Source organism: Piliocolobus tephrosceles, chromosome 1 (genome assembly GCF_002776525.5).
Source record: "Piliocolobus tephrosceles isolate RC106 chromosome 1, ASM277652v3, whole genome shotgun sequence".
Lineage (NCBI taxonomy): Eukaryota > Metazoa > Chordata > Mammalia > Primates > Cercopithecidae > Piliocolobus > Piliocolobus tephrosceles.
Window position 1 is genome coordinate 64,402,320 of NC_045434.1, and position 18,725 is coordinate 64,421,044.

General features: G+C 40.6%; 1 protein-coding gene across 1 annotated transcript in view; it reads left to right on the forward strand.

Moving 5' to 3' along the window:
* Nucleotides 1-18,725, forward strand: part of CR1 (complement C3b/C4b receptor 1 (Knops blood group)) — a 186,767-nt gene that overhangs the window by 59,664 nt on the left and 108,378 nt on the right. Inside the window, exons 14-21 of the mRNA XM_031935120.1 lie at nucleotides 1,612-1,788; nucleotides 1,872-1,974; nucleotides 4,339-4,424; nucleotides 6,503-6,730; nucleotides 7,925-8,101; nucleotides 10,027-10,212; nucleotides 12,120-12,143; nucleotides 13,145-13,217. Of these exons, the coding sequence (XP_031790980.1) occupies nucleotides 1,612-1,788; nucleotides 1,872-1,974; nucleotides 4,339-4,424; nucleotides 6,503-6,730; nucleotides 7,925-8,101; nucleotides 10,027-10,212; nucleotides 12,120-12,143; nucleotides 13,145-13,217 (1,054 nt within the window). The remainder of the gene's footprint in view (nucleotides 1-1,611; nucleotides 1,789-1,871; nucleotides 1,975-4,338; nucleotides 4,425-6,502; nucleotides 6,731-7,924; nucleotides 8,102-10,026; nucleotides 10,213-12,119; nucleotides 12,144-13,144; nucleotides 13,218-18,725) is intronic.

The window sequence follows — 18,725 nt, forward strand, 5'->3', positions numbered from 1 at the left end:
GTGAACAATAATGAGTAATAGTGATGTTCATATCTTCATCCCTGGAGTTGGGGCAGTAGGCAAGTGAGCCATGAGGACCAAAATGAGAGCATCAAATCAAAAAGGCCTTGGACTTCAACTCTTTCACATTGTAACTGAAAAGACTGAAGCTCAGAAAAAGTGTTTGGCTCAAATCCAAACAAATATATATATACACATATATACTTGATATATAATTATATATGGTTCAGATTGAGGCTCAAATTCATTCTTGGAAGTTTGTTGATTGTTTTGTTTGTTTGTTTGTTTGTTTGAGACAGGGTCTCACTCTGTTGCCCAGGCTGGAGTACAGTTGTACAATCATAGTTCACTGAAGCCTCTAACTCCTGGGCTCAAGTAAGACCCCTGCCTCAGTCTCACAGGTAGCTGGAACTCCAGGTACACACTACCACATCTGGCTAATTTTTATTTATTTTTAGAGACAGAGTCTTGCTATGTTGCCCAGGCTGATCTTGAACCCCTGTCTTCAAACAATCCTCCTGCCTCAGCCTCCCAAAGTACTGGGATTTCAGGCCTGAGCCACTATGCCTGCATTTTGATGCCCTGAGAACACACCAATTGTCCTGTGCATGGAGGCAGCCAATATTTCGGTTAAAATATGGTATAAGCAATAGATTCTATCACTAAAATGTCTGTAGCTTTTTTTTTCTTTGAGGGGGGATTGTTCTTTCTGTTTATTTTTAATTTATTAATCTTTAATTTTTGTGAGTACATAGTAGGTGTATATATTTATGGGGTACATGAAATGTTTTGATACAGGCATGCAATGTAAAATAATCATGGAGAATGAGGTATCCATGCCCTTAAGCATTTATCCTTTGTGTTACAAAAAATCTAATTACACTCTTTCATTTTTAAATCTACAATTAAGTTATTACTAACTATAGTCACCCTGTCACGCTATCAAATACTACGTCGTATTCATTCTTTCCTTTTTTTTTTTTGTACCCATTAACTGTCCCCACCTCCCCTCCCTACCCTCACCCCCTGCCCCCGTGACTTTGTTCTTGATGCCTCCTCTTTTCTTAGCTGAAATGACTGGCTTAACACGGAGTGGGAAGAATTAGAATTGGTCACAGGGACAGAAAGGAAGCTAACAGTTCAGCCTTGTGCTGACTGGAAGAGGGACAGGGAGTGAGGAAAATGAAGACTAGGTGAAGGTGTCTGTTAGATGAGACCTTGGCAACAGTACCCCTTGCTGTTGCCTTATGCATGAACTTGAGGGACTGCCTCTGTAGGAAATGGAAGAGTGGCCAAGCCACCAACACTCATGACTCTGTGCTCCATAACCAGTAGTTGAAAGCAAGAGAAATATGCTGCCTTGTAGTCTTCGGAACATGTTTCAGTAGAAAAAAACACAGACAAGCTGTTGGAGAGACTTTGATTCTAGTCACAGTTCTGCTTGGTATCCTTGGTTTCCTTGTTAGTGAAGTGCGGCTACTGAACTACCAATCTTCTCTTTTAATAGCTACACTCTGCAATGACAATTTTTAAGCTCTCTGGCAAGCATAAGACATAGCAAAGGGAATTGCCCCATAAGTAACAAGTGCTCTGGAACTGTCCTTTCCACAGTGTGTCAGCCACCTCCAGAAATCCTGCATGGTGAGCATACTCCAAGTCATCAGGACAACTTTTCACCTGGGCAGGAAGTGTTCTACAGCTGTGAGCCTGGCTATGACCTAAGAGGGGCTGCGTCTCTGCATTGCACGCCCCAGGGAGAATGGAGCCCTGAAGCCCCCACATGTACAGGTGCCTTGACTCTCTGGCTTCCAGATTGCTCTGTTTCCCCCTCACATGGAGGTCTTACTCCTGTTGTTTTATTTTTCTTCTAGTGAAATCCTGTGATGACTTCCTGGGCCAACTCCCTCATGGCCGTGTGCTGTTTCCACTCAATCTCCAGCCTGGGGCAAAGGTGTCCTTTGTTTGCGATGAAGGGTGAGTGTGACCCAGGGTTGAGATCAAGGACTAAGTGTAGAGAATGACTCTTTTGAGATCAGGGGTTAATCCAAAACAGGAGCTGACCTAGTAGATAAGAAGTACCCAGAGAAATGAATTTATGGAAGGGTAGTTTTGAAATAAGGATAGGGACTAAGTGGTATCACTTTCAGGAGACAATGAGAAAATGGCACATACAGCTCAATGTCATGTACAAGCATAAATACAGTCACTGATCTTGAGTACACAGTTGGAACTTGAAGTGATGGGTATGTATTTATTTGGAGGCCAAAGAACATAATTTTATAAAAGCTGTGCTAGAAAAAAAATGAGGAATAAGACATAAATTGTTTGTCCCATGATAAGGAAGGCAAAGGTCGTCTTACGAAACTTAAAACCAATCAACAGCGGAATCTGTAACAGTGCATGGGTAAGTGTGTTTTCACCCAATAATATATCTTCAGGTCAGGAATGGCCAGTGGAATTCTTTTAATGCAGGATTCTTCTCAGCCACTTTGCCAGCCAATGACTTCCGGCCAGCAGTGCCCCTGCCCAGGCCTTGCGTGGGCCTGGGCTCACCGCAGGAAACACCACATCTACTCGGCCCACCAGGCAGCGCCTGGCTGGTGCTCTGACTCAGACCCCGGGGCCCCCACGACTGCACACTTAGCCCCTGCTGGGAGGGGGTGTGTGAGTGAGCGAGTGTGGGGTCCAGCTGGCCACTCCAAGCACCTGCACAGGAATGGGCTCCGAGCAGTGCTTGCAGCTGGACCGGGCATGTCGCACTGAAGTGAATGTCGTGGTGCCCAAACAGGGGTGCCCACGACCCTGAAGCCCAGAGGGGGTGTTACAGCATGCTAACAACTTGTAGCATTTGATAATGCCTGCAGCCCAACAGATGGCGGTGTGTTTAACAGCTCTGTCAATCCTGTAGCCCCGCTGAGGCCTGCATCTCAGGGGCTGGCTTGACCCACTGCTGCTTCCTGTCGCGGGGTACAGCTGCCCTCCCACAGCAGAGAGCGGAGGGCCACAGTGTTACAGGCTTCTTTGTACCTGTATTTGGTGGGTCCTGAGTTCTTGTCCCACATCCAAGAAATATAAGGTTATGCTATTAATGGAAGGGTGACGAGGGCAGAGAAGAGTTTTATTGAGCGACCATCTTAGCGGACAGGAGACACGAGGGTGGTCCCCCAGAAGAAGTCAGGGGGTCTCTCTCTCTCTCAGTGTGGTTGGTTCTGGGGCTTTTATGGACTTAGAATGGGGATCCTGTGCTGATTGGTTTGTGAGTATGCAGAAAAGACTAAAACAAAGACACCACTCAAAGGTGGCCACAGCAGTGTAAAAAACCAATTAGGGAAGCGTAGGTATATGTAAAATAGATGAAGAGTGAGGAGCAATCAGAGGAAAGCACACCAAACAGGAAGAGAGGTTTTCAAGCCAGTGCATGGATTTACCTGGAACTTGTAGCGAGGCTTTAAACTGTCTTCAACTTGAAGATCGGGTTTCATCGGGATCCGCCCCATCTGCCTAGGATTTGTCTGGCTTCTGCTTCTATCAGTTTCAAGTGGTATTATTAGTTGTTTATGTGTATCCATTACTCTTGGTGGTGTGCACTATGAGTCTGGAGGGATAACTAGATTGGGCAATTAAGCAGTTATTTTTAATGATTTCCAAGGAATCTTTGGCATTTACAAAGGCCACCATCCAATAATGATGTCTAATTTCAGAATGATTTCAGATTTCAGAAGGGAAGCAGGATTCAGTAATCAGTTGGGCATTTCAGGGCAGCAAAGACTCTTACCCCCACCCTTCTTTATTTCTTAGAGCACGTGGTTCAGCATGCTTCTTTGAGCCTCCTCTGGCCCGTTACAACTGTAGTGGCAAGAAGAACAGTGCCCACATTCTCTTTCTAGATGTTCCTGGCTTTGCTTACCAAATCGAGAGTTGTTCTACCTCATGACTCACTAATGAGAATAAGTGGGATGTCAGAGAGCCATCAGTGAAAGATGACACCTGAAGGTTATGGCTCTTGTGCCCATGGAGAAGTCTGGTTCTGTGTTCATGCCTTCTGTAGGTGATGCTGGGCTATGAAGTTTATATGGCAATTATGCACATCAGCTCCAATTGCTTTGCCAGTCACAGGGTACCATAGTTCTTTAGAATAAATTGGCCTTTGAGTTTCTGCCAGCTACTGAAGAATTCAGATCCCCAGTGAACTAAGACTTTTAGCTGGGCCTGAACCTAAGAACCAAATGATAGTCAAGGAGGAAAATGGTAGTGAGGAAGCTGAGCATCTGTTAGTAAAGAAATCAAGGAAGAGATGAGAATTGCTCACACATTTGCTACCACTTTTTTTTTCTTTAGGTTCCGATTAAAAGGCAGGTCTGCTAGTCATTGTGTCTTGGCTGGAATGAAAGCCCTTTGGAATAGCAGTGTTCCAGTGTGTGAACGTGAGTAGAAAGAACTATGTAGTTTGGATAACTCTCCTTATTTTTGTTTTCCAGTGTGTTTACTGCATGGAATCACCTGTTGTCTGGATCCTAACTAAATTACGGATAAAAGTACTTCTTTGTTGGAAGAATTTCAAGAAGGGTCTTGTAGGTCTTCTCTGACATGTGTTTTTGTTACTAATCTGTAAATCACTTAGTTTAATGACAGTGTTTAACTTTGTGGGGAATGAGAGCAAGAAACTAGATGACATAAAGGTGCAGCACATTTTAGTTAGTCATGTATTTTTAGTTTTCTTATCAAGGAGGAATCTTTCTTAAATGTTTATGTTTTTTTTTTTTTCTTTTTTGACACAGTCACCCAGGACAGAGTGGAATGGTGCAATCACAGCTCACTGCAGCCTCAATCTCCTGGGCTCACACCTCAGCCTCCTAGTAGTTGGGACTACAGGTGCATGCCACCACACCTGGCTAATTTTTGTATTTTTTGCAGAGATAGAATCTGCATATTCTGTTTGAGAATATATTGCCCCAGGAGTTTGAGACCATATTGCCCCAGCTGGTCTCAAACTCCTGGGCTCAAGATATGCTCCTACCTTGGCCTCCAAAAGTGTTAGGATTACAAGTGTGAGCAACCATGCCCAGCCAAATTTTTATGTTATTTTTTCTCCTCACATATCATAAACAATTTAGTCAGCTTCTTATTTGACTTGCAACATTTAATGACATAGGGCTTCCCATGTGCCAGGACTTTCCATACGTAGAAAAAGCAACGAATAGCGAGTGAATAGTGAAGACACCTCCCTACTTTCCTGGGGTGTATTTTCTTGAAGCAGACTGTGAACAAGGAAATAAATAAGTAAACAAAATTCTAAAAATTATATTACATAAAATGGTAGTTAAATAGGCATGTTATAGAGAAAATAAAACAGAGTTATACGATAAATTAGTATGGTGGAAGGAGCTGAGATGATGAAACAGTGTCTGAAATGATGAGGTGCCCTAAGTTTCCAAACCATCCGCTTAAATAAAATATGCCAAAATTCAGAAAAAATTCAGAAACTCTTAGATAAAAGTACATGTTTGACATACCAAGGCATTACTGATTGATTCTATTCTGTCTACTAAAGCAAGGCAAGAATTTTTTAAACCTTTTTTTCCTGATTATTGGAAAATGTTTATTTTAATTTGTATTGTGTTAAAAATAAGTTATAGAAATCAATTCGGATACCTTATGGTGAGTATTATGGTGAAGAACATCTAATACCTGAGGAAACTCAAGTATTCAACAAACTCAACCTTACAGAGACACATAAAGCTGAAAATAAATATATAAATAAACTTAGGAAAACACAAACAGGTGGAATTCAAGCATGAGAAGTCAATCATTGTTTGATGTACTAAGTCTTTTTTATACACATAATTCTGATGAACTTGGACATCTCTTCCTAAATTCATATCAAATTAGAAGCCTCAAGTGCTTTTAGAGAAGGAACTGTTCTAAGCAGACTAAAAGGAAGAAGAAATGATGGCTAATAAATTGGAAGAAAAAAAGGCTCTTTGGCACCATTTAATCTGAGTCAAAAGAGCCTTATGGTGTCTGATGACACCATTGGAAATTTGATGTTGGTCCTGATGCTAATGGTCTTGAATCACCAAGAAACATTTACATTGCTAAAGATGATAGTTCATGATTATTAAAGTTCATAGATTTCCTTGGAACTTATGGTCTCTGATGACCAAAACTTTGTCTGTCTTGAACTTCATTGTCAACCCAGGAATCTTACTATGCCTAAGTTAAAGTGAGCAACCAAATGGGTCCTTTTTAAAAAATTAAAAACAATTGCTTTTCAAATTCATAATGAACATAGGTAACCGGTGGCCCAGGAACACTTTGGGCTTTTGCAATAAACTGTAATTTAGGTCTCACTTCAGTTAGTTGCCTCTCAACAAAAGCCTTACAGATTTAAATTCCATCTACCTTAGTTATATTCTTTTTAAACGTACAGTCACAGGTCACTATTATTTCAGTCATCTTAAGTGAAACTCTAATAGAACTTAAAGCTCTTGTTTTCTTTCAGAAATTTTTTGCCCAAATCCTCCAGCTATCCTTAATGGGAGACACACAGGAACTCCCCTTGGAGATATTCCCTATGGAAAAGAAATATCTTACACATGCGACCCCCACCCAGACAGAGGGATGACCTTCGACCTCATTGGGGAGAGCACCATCCGCTGCACAAGTGACCCTCAAGGGAATGGGGTTTGGAGCAGCCCTGCCCCTCGCTGTGAACTTTCTGTTCCTGCTGGTTAGTACCTGCTTCCACATATCCTAAAGGGGTTCAGAATATCGAGGTGAGAACCTCCATATTTCTGTACTGATAGTCATTTTTGCTTGTGAAAATGGCTTTGCTATGAATGTCAGAGACAGAACTACCTCCCAAGTGAATGACAAATGGGTTCTAGTAGGCACACTGTGTCTCAGTTGTTGGTATTGTGATGGTCCTTCCTATGGGGTGAGGAGTGTGGGATGGTAAAGAGAGAAGGGGGTGGACAGTGAAGAGAATTGGTGAGGTCCAGATTTTGTAGAGAGTATTTTCAAAGTACCGAAAGCAAATGCTAAAGAAAATACTCTTTTATTCTACCTCTACTACTATGAGTTGTCTTTATCCTGGATAGATGGATGTGCTGCGCAAAAAGTACACGATTATGACGTAATTTACTTCAGAACTGATAGTGCTATAAAAGTAATTTAAGAAACTCAGATGTAGGGATTTATACTTTTTATGTTGTTTCCAAGGGTTTGTTCAAGCCACTGACTATGTTTATTTGGTCCTTCACCTCAACACTAATAAAGGGAGCTCAGGAGGCCCTGGAGAAGCAGAGTTTAAAATTGTACTCTCAGTCTAATGAGTGCAGCAAACCAACATGGCACATGTATACCTATGTATCAAAGCTGCACATTGTGCACATGTACCCTAGAACTTAAAGTATATATATACACACACATACACACACACACATATATATATAAAGAGAGATTGTATTCTCTTTATATATATACATATATATTTACATATATACATATATAAAAATATAAACACCACACTCTCTTTATATATATATATACACGTGTATTTTATATATATATATATAGTACCTGACAACTGTAGGCACATGTGTGGCTGTGACTGCCCACACCAGCTCCATCTTCCAGAAGGACAGAACAGCACTGAATCGTTAGCTTGTCGATCCCTGTGGTACTTCCCCATCTGACCTAGTTTGAAGTTAGAGACTGTAAAGGATAGTGTTTAAATGTCAAGAGGTCTAGGTTTAGAGAACCTGTCTTTCACTGATCAAATAAGAGTGAGTGGCTTATGACCTGGCTGGCTCAGGTCTTCATGAACCTCTAATAGCCAGAGATATTGGATGTGTTCATGTGTTCATATGTCTATGTTTAACTGAGTGTCTTTTCTTGTGTTTGTGTGGGAACTTGTTCTCAGCCTGCCCACATCCACCCAAGATCCAAAACGGGCATTACATTGGAGGACACGTATCTCTATATCTTCCTGGGATGACAATCAGCTACATTTGTGACCCCGGCTACCTGTTAGTGGGAAAGGGCATCATTTTCTGTACAGACCAGGGAATCTGGAGCCAACTGGATCATTACTGCAAAGGTGACTTATTTCTTGGTATTTCTTATTCTTGCTGGGTTGTATGGAACATTGATACATGAGGCTTATAAGGCTGAGAGACCACTGAAATGAGCATAAAGAAAGGGATAATATTTTGTCCTCTTGGCAGCTGCCTTCTTTTCATTTACATACAATTTATTTGATCTTACTAACTGTCCTCTTTGCATGGTCGAAAGCAGTGCTTCTCCATCCAGAGCATTAACACAATCAGCTGGGAACCTTGTTAAAAAGTTTCTCAAACTCCATTCCATGGCCTCTGATTCTGTTTTGAAGTGGGGTCAAATGTCTATTTTTAACAAACTCATCAGAATGCTCTGATGCAGGAAGACCACAGTCCACATTACAAGAAATACCACTTTGTCTTCTTGGTTTCTATCAAGGAAAAAAAATATTGTAGACTAATTTTGAGAATATTACAACTGAAAAGAAGTCTGTGCTTGAAGATGAAGGACATGCTGATGGCTGGGCAGAAAAAGAAAGTAAAGCTAAGGATGAGTTAAACAAAATAAAGTAACCTGTGTGCGGTAGCTCACGCCTGTAATCCCAGCACTTTGGGAGGCTGAGGTGGGAGGATCATGAGGTCAAGAGATCGAGACCATCCTGGCCAACATGGTGAAACCCCATTTCTACTAAAAATACCAAAATTAGCTGTGTGTGGTGGCGCATGCCGATAGTCCCAGCTACTCAGGAGGCTGAGGCAGGAGAATCGTTTGAACCCAGAGGCGGAGGTTGCAGTGAGCTGAGAGCGTGCCACTGCACTCCAGCCTGGTAACAGAACGAGACTCCATCTCAAAAAAAAAAAAAAAAAAAAAAAATGAAATAAAGTAAATTAATCAGAAAGATGTATTTTAAATTTAGGCCTGGCACGGTGGCTCAGGCCTGTAATCCCAGTACTTTGGGAGACTAAGGCGGGCAGATCACCTCAGGTCAGGAGTTTGAGACCAGCCTGGCCAACACGGTGAAATCTCATCTCTACCAAAAATGCAAAAATTAATCAGGCATGGTGGCACATGCCTGTCGTCCCACATACTCGGGAGGCTGAAGCAGGATAATTGCTTGAACCCAGGAGGTGGAGGTTGCTGTGAGCCCAGATTGCACCACTGCACTCCTGCCTGGGTGACAGAGTGAGACTCAAAAAAAAAAAAAAAAAAAAAGAAAGATGAATTTTAAATTCAGAATCATGATTTACTAACTTCTTTGTTCTATGTGCAGAAACGGGCCAAAAGTATGCATTTAATAAAGAGCAGAGTGCCAGTATTTGTTGTGAAGCCTGAGAGAACTAACATGGTACTCTTGTTTCCTTACAGTGTGACCCAAGTGGCTCCAGGGCTAGATCACCATTAGCCTAATTCCTAATCTTTCCACAGCTTTCCAGTTGCAGAGCTGTTAATCAAAAGTGAATGCACAGTACATTCCATATTCTTTACTTTACATTAAGAAATGGGAGTCAAAAAATGTTAAATTATAAGGCTTTTGGAGGAGGAAGATTAGTAACATGTTTAAAAACACGCTTTGGTTTTGCAGTCATAGATCTGTCTATTCTGCAGTTAAAACCAACAATCGGCCAGGCGCGGTGGCTCACGCCTGTAATCCCAGCAATTTGGGAGGCTGAGGCGGGCGGATCACGAGGTCAGGAGATCAAGACCATCCTGGCTAACACAGTGAAACCCCGTCTCTACTAAAAATACAAAAAATTAGCCGGGCATGGTGGTGGGCGCCTGTGCTCCCAGCTACTCGGGAGGCTGAGGCAGGAGAATGGTGTGAACCCGGGAGGTAGAGCTTGCAGTGAGCCGAGATCGTGCCACTACACTCTAGCCTGGGTGAGAGCAAGACTCTGTCTCAAAAAAACAAAACAAAACAAAATCAACAATAAAATATCAATTTCCTTTTGATTTATCTAATTTCAGAGGTAAATTGTAGCTTCCCACAGTTTATGAATGGAATCTCAAAAGAGTTAGAAATGAAAAAAGTGTATCACTATGGAGATTACGTGACTTTGGAGTGTGAAGATGGGTATGCGCTGGAAGGCAGTCCCTGGAGCCAGTGCCAGGAGGATGACAGATGGGACCCTCCTCTGGCCATATGTACCTCTCGTAAGTGCAAATACAAGGAATGTGGGACCTTCCCGGTCATGGTTGTTGCTCATTCATTCATCCATATTGGCATCAAGTGTGGTGTGATGTTTATGGCATATGCTACCAGCTATGGAGCACAATATGAGCGTCCACCTCTTCCAAAAATCCCAAAATGAGAGTGAGGCCAGACTTTCTCTTCTCACACCTCTCACTCCAGCTCTGCACTTTTTTTGTCTATATCACGTGGTTGCATGAGCCACACAGTAATGATTTATTTACAGCCTACGAACCTTAAAAGAAATGCTTTCAGCATGAGTTAGGGAGCACCTTCCAAGCTGCAGAGAGCAGCCGGCCTGTCTCCCTCACCCCTGTAGGCTACAGGATTTTAAGCTAGCACAGCTGGATAGAGCAGATTTAGAAATCATGTTTCATTGAGCTCTGTAGAAGAGTGGCCCTCTGCTGGCAACTGGAAGGTACTGCAAGATAGAAAATTCTACCCACATCATGGAGCAGATGAACAAAATTAATAATGAACAGCCTTTCTTAATCCAAGTTAGTGTTACACTTTCCCCTCTCCCCATCTCTTATGACTCTTCTAATACATGGTTCTACACCAAGATTGTTCAAGATCCAGTTTTACAATTAATCCTGTAAATATGCTAATATGACTCACAGATAATATTTCTAAATTATCAGCTTGACACCCCCTTAATATCAAATTATATTCGCTTTTTTGGCAAAAATCTCACTGGATAACTTACTAAATGGCTTTAGGGTATTCTGAAGATCTGGCTGGGACTGACAGAAAACTCACATAGTTGGGGAACCTACTGTATCAAATATTAGAACAAAATATAAAGCAACAATACAGAAGTCACTTTGCACCAGCACAAGAAGAGACATACAAATAAGTGGAATGAAATTGATATTAATAAAATAAAGGGGCCGGGTATAGTGGCTCATGTCTGCAATCCCAGCACTTGGGGAGACCAAGGCAGATGGATCACCTGAGGTCAGGAGTTCAAGACCAACCTGGCCAACATGGTAAAACCCCCGCCTCTACTAAAAAACAAAAAAATTAGCCAGTCATGGTGGCAGATGCCTGTAATCCCAACTACTCAGGAGGCTGAGTCAGGAGAATCACTTGAACACAGTAGGTGGAGGTTACAGTGAGCTGAGATTGCTCCACTGTACTCTGGTCTAGGCGACAAGAGCAAAACATTTTTTAAAAATTGTCCATTAAATTAACAATAAAAAGGTTGTTAGGTGAACACCCAACGAAAAGCAAGGATGTGATGAAACTGATATTGTTGTGCATTGAAGGTACTATTGTAAATTTGCAAAAACTCTTACGAAAAGCAATTATGCAACGTATGTGAAAAATAATACAACTATTCCTGCCAGTTAGCCCTCCTAGAAATCTAATCTAAGGAAAAATATAAAATATTAAAATATTTTATTACGCATTTTATTAAGGGTCTCATGAGACAGAAACCTAGAAACGACTTAGATGCAGAATAGAAGCCATTGAATGCACTATGATGCATCTACTAGATTATATTAGTTAGCCTTTGTTGTAACTTATATTTCTAGTATATAATTATGTGAAAACACACACATGAGAAAATGTGCCAGAACAGAACGTATCAAAACATTTTTTGGGTACTAGGATTAGAGTGATTTTTTCTTTAGTTCTGTATTATAAATTTTCTTCTGTAATTGTATTAATATTAATTTTTAAAAGTCTTCTCTGAGTGCAGAAGGTAAAATGAGCGTATGTGAATGAAACCAATGGCTTTTTGCATTAGAAAAAATATTAGACTGAGTCCTAGAGAAAAATTAGAATGACTTGTCACTGGCTGAGAGGTCCTGCTTAATCACGTTGCATGCCAGAGTGACGTTTGTGACTTTTGACTTCCTTTTAGGTGCACGTGATGCTCTAATAGTTGGTAAGTTTCATGAAAGGTTTGCTGAGGAATTCTGGCATCTATAACAGTAAGTACCTACCGATAATGAATGAAATGCAAAAAGAGAGATCAAAATATCTTGAGTTGTAAAGAGATCAAAATATCTTGAGTTGTAAGTTCAACTAGAAAGAAAATAGTGATAAGTTAGGCCACGAGATGGTGAAACTGGCATCGTCATATGCATACTAAACAACCTTCATCAATGGCTCTTTACTATCTTTGAACCATTACAAATGAATAATCATTCATCAGTGTCAAAAATTCTTTATTTGAATGTGCTGGGAGAATGCAACTTCCTTCGGTTGTAACCTGGAGTATACTTCCAGATGGTGATTGTGCTCATTTGCACAAATAGAAAGCCACAAGATCGGTCTTCTGAGCCCATATCTGTGATCTGCCTATGTTAGAAGAATAGTTTTGTAATAGAGTCTGCTTCCAACAGAATACTGTGGCATATTATTCTTACATCCCTTTTTACACATCTGGACACTGAGACACAGAGAGTTTATGTAACTTGCCCAAGACCACAGAATGGGGTAGCCTGGGTCTACCTACCTGTGGAGACTGTGCATTTTAACAATCAATAAATGGACAAATGATCTACATATATAATTCAACAAGAGAGAAAATTCCAGTATTGTCACAATGAAATGCCTGTATGTGAAGCCTTAGGCAAGAGACATGGGCAGGGCCATGGAGAGCTGGTGGCCAGCTGCCCCATCGTGGTTCTCACTTACTTTTGGAAAAGCTGATGTTGGACTAAAGGTTACAAAACAGCTCAGATCACACCTTAACTATAATAACCCTGTGGGAGTAAGACTAATGCTATAGAAACCCAGAGTAAAGCAGAATGTATAGTTATATCTAAAAAAAAAAAAAAAAAAAAGCATTGGCAATCTGTAGTGGGACTGGATACTAAGACAGAATTTAAAACCTATGAGTTATATTTTCCATGCATTTAATTATCTTGTTTTTCTGTCTAGGCACTTTATCTGGTATGATCTTTATTTTATTCATCATTTTCCTCCCTTGCATAATTCTAAAGTACAGAAAAGGGTAAGTATAGCCATATTATCCCAAGAAATGTAAACTGTACTTACCCCCGCTTGGAAGTCAAAAGAAAGTAAAAGACAAACAAACCCATTGCTACATAAACAGATGTGGTAATTCTTATAAAGAAGATCCTTGACACACAGTATAGACAAAGAGGTATTCACACTAAAGGAAGTATATAGGATACTAAGAACAATTAAAAAAAAAAAAAAAAAAAAAAACAGCAGTTGGACCAGGTATGGGGGCTCATGCCTGTAATTTCAGCACTTTGGGAGGCCAAGGTGGGCAGATCACTAGAGGCCAGGAGTTCGAGACCAGCTTGGGCAACATGGTAAAACCCCATCTCTACTAAACACAAAAAAATGACCCAGGTGATGTGGGACACATCCCTGTAATCCCAGCTACTCGGGAGGTTGAAGCACAAGAATTGCTTGAACCCGGGAGGCAGAGGTTGTAATGAGCCAAGACTGTGCCGTTGCATTCCAGCCTGGGTGACAGAGTGAGACTACGTCTCAAAACACACACACACAAACACATACACACACAGAGACACACACACACAGCATTTTAAGAAGAAATTGAGTTTTACAGAAAGAGAAAGTAGGCAGATAGAGTTTTTAAAAAGTTGCTCATGAGGCTGCTGATAACCTAGTTTTGCTAAGACATTGCAGACACCTACCTCTAAGCCCAGATCCTATCATAGCACTAGAAGTTAGATTGGGTCACTTATGGCACACATATCATATGGCACACATAGCCTGCCAGTGGGGAAGAATTGAGCCTTTCCATTGGGTATTTCAATATATAAACAAATATTTTGTAAACACCATTAACCTTTTTTTTTTAAGACAGAGTCTTGCTCTGTCACCCAGGCTGGAGTGCAATAGCATGATCTTGGCTCACTGCAACCTCCGCCGACTGGATTCAAGCGATTCTCATGCCTCAGCCTCCAGAGTAGCTGAGACTACAGGCATATGCCACTACACCAGGCTAATTTTTGTATTTTTAGTAGAGAAAGGGTTTTGCCATCTTGGCCAGGCTGGTCTCGAACTCCTAAGCTCAAGTGATCCACCCGCCTCAGGCTCCCAAAGTGCTGGGATTACAAGTGTAAGCCACTGGACCCAGCCATCATTAATTTTTTAAACTTGAAAGAAAAAAAAAACATGCAAAGACTAAGATCTGAATAAAGAAACGTCTTTGACAGGGAAGAGAACCTACACAGCTTTTGAACTGGTTGGTTGAATTATAACAACATCAATGAAGCCAGAATCAATAATATCAATGTTATATAGTTGATGAGCAAATTGTATACCCATAGAAAAACTGAATTTGTAACTTTTAAGTGAACAGTTTTCTATAGCAAATATTCTAAACAAGTGCAGTTCCCTATCACAAGCTTTACAGAAATTGAAGTTTTGATATTTCACAAAGCTGCCAATATACTTTTTAAAAAGTAGTTTGTCATAGTAGATCTTGCTGTAAACAACCTGGTCAGGAACTCAATTTCGTGGGAAAATACTGAATGAGTAGAGATTTAAATTTAAATATTTATCCTTCCTGACTAATGTTCTCTATATTTTACGGCTTGACATATATTCTTTGCTCTTCTCCATTACACAAAGAAAAGGTAAGTAGCTGGGCACTTTATCTTAACAAAGTACTTGTGTCAATACATTTTTCCTTTTAAAGTTTCTCATTAAGTACCATACATTAGTGAGTTAATTTTTTAAAAAAAATTACTAAATCTGAATTAAAGAAGTTGGGGCTTCTAATTTCCTGTATCTATACCAGCCTCGAGTTGAAACCACAGAGGGGAAATGATTATCTCTTCCTCTTGAAAATATTCAAGATACTTTAATATCTTGAAGATATTTGAATATCTCCACCCTTCTAACTATGTCATTCTTCATTCCTTACGGCCCATTCCTTGTTAATCAACTAAAGGGTCAGATTCCTAAGCCTAACTACTGATTTGTTTCACCCATGTATTTTAAGATCATTTCCTCATATTAATCATCTTCAGGCATAAACATGACTCAATAACCATTTCATAAAATTATTTCTTTTGAAATGATTATCTTGTATAGTCTAAGCAACCTCAGAGCATATACCATTTCCTCATGTTTTCCATCTCGTAAAACCTGCCTCCTATTTTTTTCATATTCTTTTAAAGTGTAATGTCCATGGCACAACCATTCTCTCTGACCAGTGGCTACCAGAAATGTGGCAGAAAGAAAGATCACGATCCTTGTTAGACTTAAAGGTCAGGGAGGTAAACCTCCCAAACATCTATATAACCCACACTAAAACCTATTATATATGTGTAATCCAGGAAAATTTTTAAACGTTTTCTAAACTTTTACTTTTGGCCTGTTTCACTTCTTGGGACTGTAACTGCCCAAGTTTCACTTCTTGGGACTGTAACTGTTCTTCCTGCCTGTCATACAGACAAAACCAGTTCCATGAGATCATGGTATATTGCAGTAAAGAAAGAGTTGAATTAACACAAGGCCAGTCATGTGGAAGAACTGGAGTAATCACTCAACTCAGTCTCCCCAAGAACACAGGGGCTACGGTTTTTATAGATCATTTGGTAGGAAGGGAGCTAGGGAATGGGTACTACTGGTTGGTTGGGGATGGGAGTGTGGGAAACAGTCCTCATGTGCTGTATCCACCTCTGGTTGGGGGCCACAGGACCAGTTGAGTCATGAGTCACAGGTCCAGGTAGAGTCAGTCAGTTGCCAAATGCAAAAACCTGAAAAACATCTCAGAAGACCAATCTTACATTCTACAATAGTGATGTTATCTATAGGAGAAATTAGGGAAGTCACAAATCTCTGAGCAGTAATGGATTATAAAAACTATGCCTATATTTTAGCAGAGTTCAGGTCCCTCTCATAATCCTAAACTCTTGGCCTTTCATTAGCTTTCAGGTCCTGAGCAAGGAGGGAGCTAGTCTTAGGAAGAGACTCTTATTATCCTTGCTCCAAAGTTAAATTATAAACTAAATGCCTTTCATGGTTAGCTTGGCCTACACCCAGGAATGAGCAAAGCCAGCCCACCTGTAAGGCTGGAAGCAAGATGAAGTCAGCCATGTTAGATTTCTTTCGCTCTCATAATCTTTGCAAAGGTGGTTTCAGGATAGTGAGTGCATTTCTCTAACAAAACACCATTGATTTTCATGTTAGAAATAACACATAGCTAAAATTGGGAAAAAGAAGTAATAAACTTAAATAATCAGAAGGCAGAGGTCCCTTCTCTTGGAAGGAGTTGGGCTGATTAATCATGCAGTCATACCTCCTTGAGTGGGTGTGGCCAATAGCTAAGTCATTGTGGCTATGTGAGGAGGGCTGATTATTCCTTACCTGGAGCTCAAGCTTTCCTCACAGAAAGACAAGGTCATAAAGGGCCTCATGGCAAAGAAGAAGGAAGCCATGTGGGAAACGCATAATATGAGTGGAGAGTATTGTAGTGGTCATCAAGTCAGAAGAGCTGTTTATCCTGGAGCTAAAAAAGACTGACAGAGATAGAATAGTGTAGAACAAGATGGCCTGCTCTATGGGAGAGCCACTATCACACCATGCCTGCAGAGGTTCAGGTTGACATCTATCTTAAACACTGGAGACAATTCAGAAGCTGCATGAGCAGTCTAAAGACTTAGCAAGAAACTAAAATGAGGCTGGGCGTAGTGGCTCAGGCCTGTAATCCATGCACTTTGGGAGGCTGAGGCGGGTGGATCACCTGAGGTCAGGAGTTCGAGATCAGCCTGGCCAAGATGGCAAAACCCTGTCTCTACTAAAAATACAAAAATTAGCCTGGTGTGGTGTCACATGCCTGTAGTCCCAGCTACTCAGGAGGCTGAGGCAGGAGAATCGCTTGAACCCAGGTGCTGGAGGTTGCAGTGAGCTAAGATCGTGCCACTATACCCCAGCCTGGGCAACAAAGGCAAAACTCCATCTGAGAAAAAAAAAAAGAAAAACAAACAAACAGAAAAAACAAGAAAAGAAACTAAAATGAGGCAGAAATAGAAGGAATACACACACAGAAATGATCTCACCTTCTTTAAAATGCTCCTCAAGGAGGCCTACTTTATCTTAGTAGAGATGATATGATCCCACCCCCACATTTCCAATCTCTCTTATCCTGCTTTATTTTTTTATAGATTTATCCTCTTTTATTATAGTTAATTAAATAATTACATTCCATGTTTATTCTCTCTCTCCCTCAATGAAGTCGAGAATTTTTGTCCTTTCTTCGCCAATGGGTACATAACAAATCTAAACTGTCCCTGGAACAAAGAGAGTCTCAATAAATATTTATCAAATGAATGAGTGAGATAAACACCACTAAGAGTGTTACCACGAGGGGAAATTTCTGCCCTAATTCTCTACCAAGTTAAATAGTGCATCTTTAACTTGTCCTAAACTTACTCCAGGTTTCAAGGCTGCTCCTTGTTCTAATATACCAACTGTCTCAATCTGTTGGTATATATAGTTGGACCGCTATACCAAAAACTTATATAGACTGGGTGGATTCAATAAGCATTTAAGCTGAGTGCAGTGGTACCCACCTATAGTCCCAGCTACTTGGGAGGCTGAGGCAGGAGTGCTGCTTGAGCCCACGAGTTTAAGGCCAGCCTGGGCAATATGGCAAGACCCTGTTCCTAAAAATCATTATTTCATTTCTAAAAACCAAGCATTTATTTTTCATAGTTCTGGTAGGTCGAGAGTCCAAAATCAAGGCAACTGCACATTCAGTGTCTGGTGAGGCTTGCTTTCTAGTTAAAAGACTTCAATCCTCACATCAGGGAAAAGGAGTGAAGGAGCTCTCCTGATCTCTTTTCTAAAGGCACTAGTCCCATTCACAAGGGCTCTGCTCTCAGGATCTAATTACTTCTCAAAGGTCCTACCTTTGAGATCCTATAGTAATTAGATCCTACAAATTTTCAACATATAAATTTGGAAGGATACAAACATTGAGTCCATTGTACCAACACTGAATTTAGTAAGCACATCTGCTTAAACGATATCACTATTTGTTGATTTTATGTGCCTTCTCAATCCTCAGCTTTCCCTGATTAAAAATACCTGATTACTCTGCCCATTTCCTCTGGGCCCTCCACCTTGGCCTTTCCACTCTGTATTACCACTATCTCTTGACTTCTTGGTCTCCACTATACTCCTCACCATCCCTGCTCCCTGGACTGTGAGCCCCTGTGAGCAGCGACCACCTATATCCACACAAAACAATTTTTATTTAATGATCTTTTAATCTCTACTTGTACAGCAGTCAAGATTAACAAAAAGAGAAGCAATGGTTAATGTATTTACAAAAACAGTTAACATGTTTATTTATAGATTTATTTACCATTTATTATCTTCTTTGGTCCTCAAAGCAACTCTGTGAGGTACATAGGCCCAATCGTATTGTTATCCCAAAGCATAAAACACTTTAGGTTCAAAGAAATTCAGTGGCTTGTTTAAAACCAGTAGGAAGTTGTTAGGAATTAGG